At 73.8% G+C, this 3,543-nt stretch overlaps 1 protein-coding gene across 1 annotated transcript in view; it reads right to left on the reverse strand.

The window, feature by feature from the left end:
• The window catches only part of H696_03974 (hypothetical protein), a gene marked incomplete at its 5' end in the record, with an annotated part of 14,161 nt that extends 10,698 nt beyond the window's left edge, over positions 1-3,463 (reverse strand). Inside the window, 5 exons of the mRNA XM_009497843.1 lie at positions 179-574; positions 672-1,471; positions 1,678-2,285; positions 2,403-2,980; positions 3,257-3,463. Coding sequence (XP_009496118.1) covers positions 179-574; positions 672-1,471; positions 1,678-2,285; positions 2,403-2,980; positions 3,257-3,463 — 2,589 coding nt within the window. The remainder of the gene's footprint in view (positions 1-178; positions 575-671; positions 1,472-1,677; positions 2,286-2,402; positions 2,981-3,256) is intronic.
• Between the last annotated feature and the right edge of the window lie 80 nt (positions 3,464-3,543).

Below are 3,543 nucleotides of genomic sequence, written 5' to 3' on the forward strand. Positions count from 1 at the left end.
AGAAAGAGAGAGAAAGAGAGAGAAAGAGAGAGAAAGAGAGAGAAAGAGAGAGAAAGAGAGAGAAAGAGAGAGAAAGAGAGAGAAAGAGAGAGAAAAAGAGAGAAAGAGAGAAAGACAGAGAAAGAGAGAAGCGGATGCTGTGGACATTGAAGTAAGAGCACGCAGGGCTGGCACATACACTCGGCTGCTCGTCCACCAGGGCCACCAAAACTACGACCCAGGAAATGGCCGGCGGATAGAAGGGCGATGAGCCCGGCAGTGAGCCGGCCCCCGTTGGGGGTGCGTCCTCCGGCCGGGTGGACGGCGTGCGCTCCGGGCCCGGGCCGTCTGATGCAGACCCCGGGCCGGGCCCCGCGAGGGGTGTCCCGGCGCCCGAGCTCACGCACCGGGGATCCCGGACGAACACCGGCGCCGCCAGGACCCGGATGCGGCGCTCCTGCGAGTCGCTGGAAAAGCGTCGCCAGGTCCCGGAAGAGAAGCCCACCGGCTCACTCGGCCCGGCGATGTACACCACCAGGCCACCACGCACCCCGGTAAAGCACAGGGCCCGCCCATCCGGCGACAGGGCCACATGCTGCGACGGGGCGTCAGCACGGAGAAGGTCAGCCCCATCGGCCGGCGCGAGGGGACAAGAAGCACGCCCGGTGCCCGGGGCAAATGGCCGCGCGCACCTGAATCGGCCCGCATGAGTCGTCGAAGGAGGCCGGCAGGGGCGGGCATTCCCACACCTGGCAGGGGGAGGGCGGCACGGTCGAGGGGGCCAGCTCCGCCCCGCGGCAGAGGAACTCCCGGATGGCGGCCCCGCCGCCGGCCGTGTGGGGCAAAAGCCCGCCCCCGGTGAGCTCGACATCCGCCAGGCCGGACGTGCAGGACAGCGGCTCCTGCCAGCCGGTGAACACCAGGTACCCGCCGCCCGGGCGCGACACCACGGCCGACCTGGTGGCCAGGGTGGCCTGCGGCACGGTCCACGCCACCGGGAGGATGTGCTGGCGTCCGTCGCCCGCCACCAGCGACAGGCCAGCCGCCCCGGCCGGCTGCAGGGCCGCCTCGGCGCCGAGCACCTGGCCCTCGGGCCCCCGGTGCAGGTACCGCACCGGCGTCAGGGCCAGCAGCGAGTGCGAGCCATTCCAAAAGAGGGCGTCCTGCCCGGGCAGCACCCCGGGCGTCGGGGGGCAATACAGGCAGACGCCGGGCAGCCCCGGCGGCCCGTCAGGCCCGCCACCGCCGCCATCGAGGGCCTTCTGCGGCAGCGCCGGGCGCAGGCAGGCCGACAGCAGGGCCGTGTTGACGCGCTGCCGGGGGAGCGGCTCTTCCGGCCCGGCAATCGAGACAGACCAAATGCTGACCGCCCCGCCAAGGTGCCCGACCAGCAGCACCACCGGGCTGTCGGCACGCGCGGCCGACATCAGCGACACATGGGCCGGCGGCGGGGCGCTGAAGGCCAGCGAGGTGATGCATGCCGCCAGCTTGTCTGCAAGGGGTGTGCACGCGGCGGGCCGGCCCACGCGCGACGAGGCAAGAGCGGGGCATGTGAGCGAAGGGGCGTGCATGTGCAGGCGTGCGCGCATCCGGGCCAGCCAGCCAGCCAGCCAGCCAGCCAGCCAGCCAGCCCCATGGCAAGGGCCGCAAGCAGGAGACAGGCTGCACAGGGGGGAGAGGGGGGCATGGCCCACGCACCGACTCCGGGCAGGCGGTCCTCGGCGCCCGGGTTGCCCGACAGGGCAGTCAGAGTGACGCCATTCGGCCCGCCAGGATCTCGGCGGAACCCGGCCACAAGCAGCCCGGGCAGGGTCTCGGCCCCCAGGACGGTGGCCGTGTCGCGCCAGCTCAGCCGGCCGACCGAGTCCAGCGGCCGGCCTCGGCATCGAGGCCGCGCGTCGACCCCGGGCGACTCGGCCACGGCCGACCCCGGCGGCGATGTGTCCGCCGTGTCGGGAGGCTGCGCGGTGGCGCCCGCGGCCGGGGGTGGTGCCCGGGTCGCCGGCGGCCGGGGCTGCGACTCGACCCCGGCGCCGGGCCCCGGCTCCGGGCCGCTGGCGAAGCCGAAAGAATTGGCCGCCCGGCCGACCGGGCCCGGGGCCGCGCCCGCGCCCAGGCCCTCGGCCTCGCCCGGGGACAGGGGGTAGAATGGTGACGCGCCGGGGGCCGAGGAATCGGGCGAGGCCGCCTCGGCGATGGGCAGCGGTTCCAGGCAGCCCACCTCCGAGCAGCACCCCTCGGCAAGCCCGGTCCCCGGACAGCCCAGCTCCCCGGAAAAGCTCCACCGATAGGCCAATGCATCGCCGCTGGGGAACACAGGCGGCGTCAGGACACAGGTGGTAAAGGAGTCGCCCCGCCCCCCCTCCCCCCCTCTGAACAGGCCACTACTGGCGGTCGCCGTCCGAGTGTGACCGGGTACGCACCACGACAGGCCGACAATCAGCAGACCCGAGGGCGCGAGTGCCAGGCGCGTGGGCCGGCCCTCGGCCGAGCGCGGCAGTTGACACCGAAAGGCCCGCCGCAGGACCGGCCCCGGGGGCAAGTGCGCAGTGCCCAGGTACTCGAGCTCCGTGCTGCTGGCCGGGCCGTCAGCACGCCCAGCCGAGGCACTTTCCTCCCCCTCGCCATCGAGCCCGAGCAGGCCACGGCGGAGCCAGCCCAGCAGCCCCGGCGAGGAGGACCCAGCCCCGGCGGGCCCCGACGAGCCCCGGCGGCCGGGCCAGCTCCCATACGCCCCCTCGTCATCGTCATCATCGCCGGAGGACAGGTCCGCGAAGAGCAGCCAGGCGGAATGCGGCCCGGCCAGGGCCAGGACCAGGCGGTCCCATGTCGGACAGAAGGCCAGCCCGGCGGCCAGGTGCCCGCCGCCGCCGCCGCCGCCCCCGGCACCGGCACCGGCAGTTGGCACCAGGTGTGGTGGGATGACCATCGGGGCCTGGAGCTGCCGGCCGGTGCGCCAGTCCAGCAGGTAGAGCCGCCAGAGCTCCGGCACATCGGGCGTCTGCGCCAGCACCCCGAGGAAGGGCTCACAGGGAAGGAGAAGCCTGCGGTTGCACGGTCAGTCAGTGGTCGACGCGGCGCGCGGGCGCGAGACGGGGGGGGGGGGGGGGGGGGGGGGGGGGAGGTGCGCGACAAGGGGAGGTGACCCACCAAAATGGCCGATTTCGGCTCCGGGAGGCGGATCCGGCCTCGTGGGGGCCGGAGGGAAGGAGTGCCTGCGCGCGGGCCCGGCCGCGCCGGACGGCCAGGCAGGCGGCCCGGTCAAGGCCACGCGCACACAGCCACCAGTGAAGCCGCCGCCGCCGGTGGCTCCATCAACGGCATTGCTCCAGAGGGACAGGCTCCCCGAGGTGACGGTCACCCAGAGCCCAGGCCGGATGGGGGCCGCGGCCACCACGGCCCCCTGGCCGCAGCCCAGCGGGACCGGGCCCGGGCAGCTGGCGATGCCAGGCGCCACGGCCGGGGCTCCGTCGAACCAGACCATTGCCCTGGGGCAGCGCGGGGCAGCGGAGGGGGGAGAGGGACAAAGGACGGGGCAGGCGAAAGAGTGGGGCGGGGGGGGGG

Source organism: Fonticula alba, assembly GCF_000388065.1.
Source record: "Fonticula alba strain ATCC 38817 unplaced genomic scaffold supercont2.6, whole genome shotgun sequence".
Taxonomy (NCBI): Eukaryota; order Rotosphaerida; family Fonticulaceae; genus Fonticula; species Fonticula alba.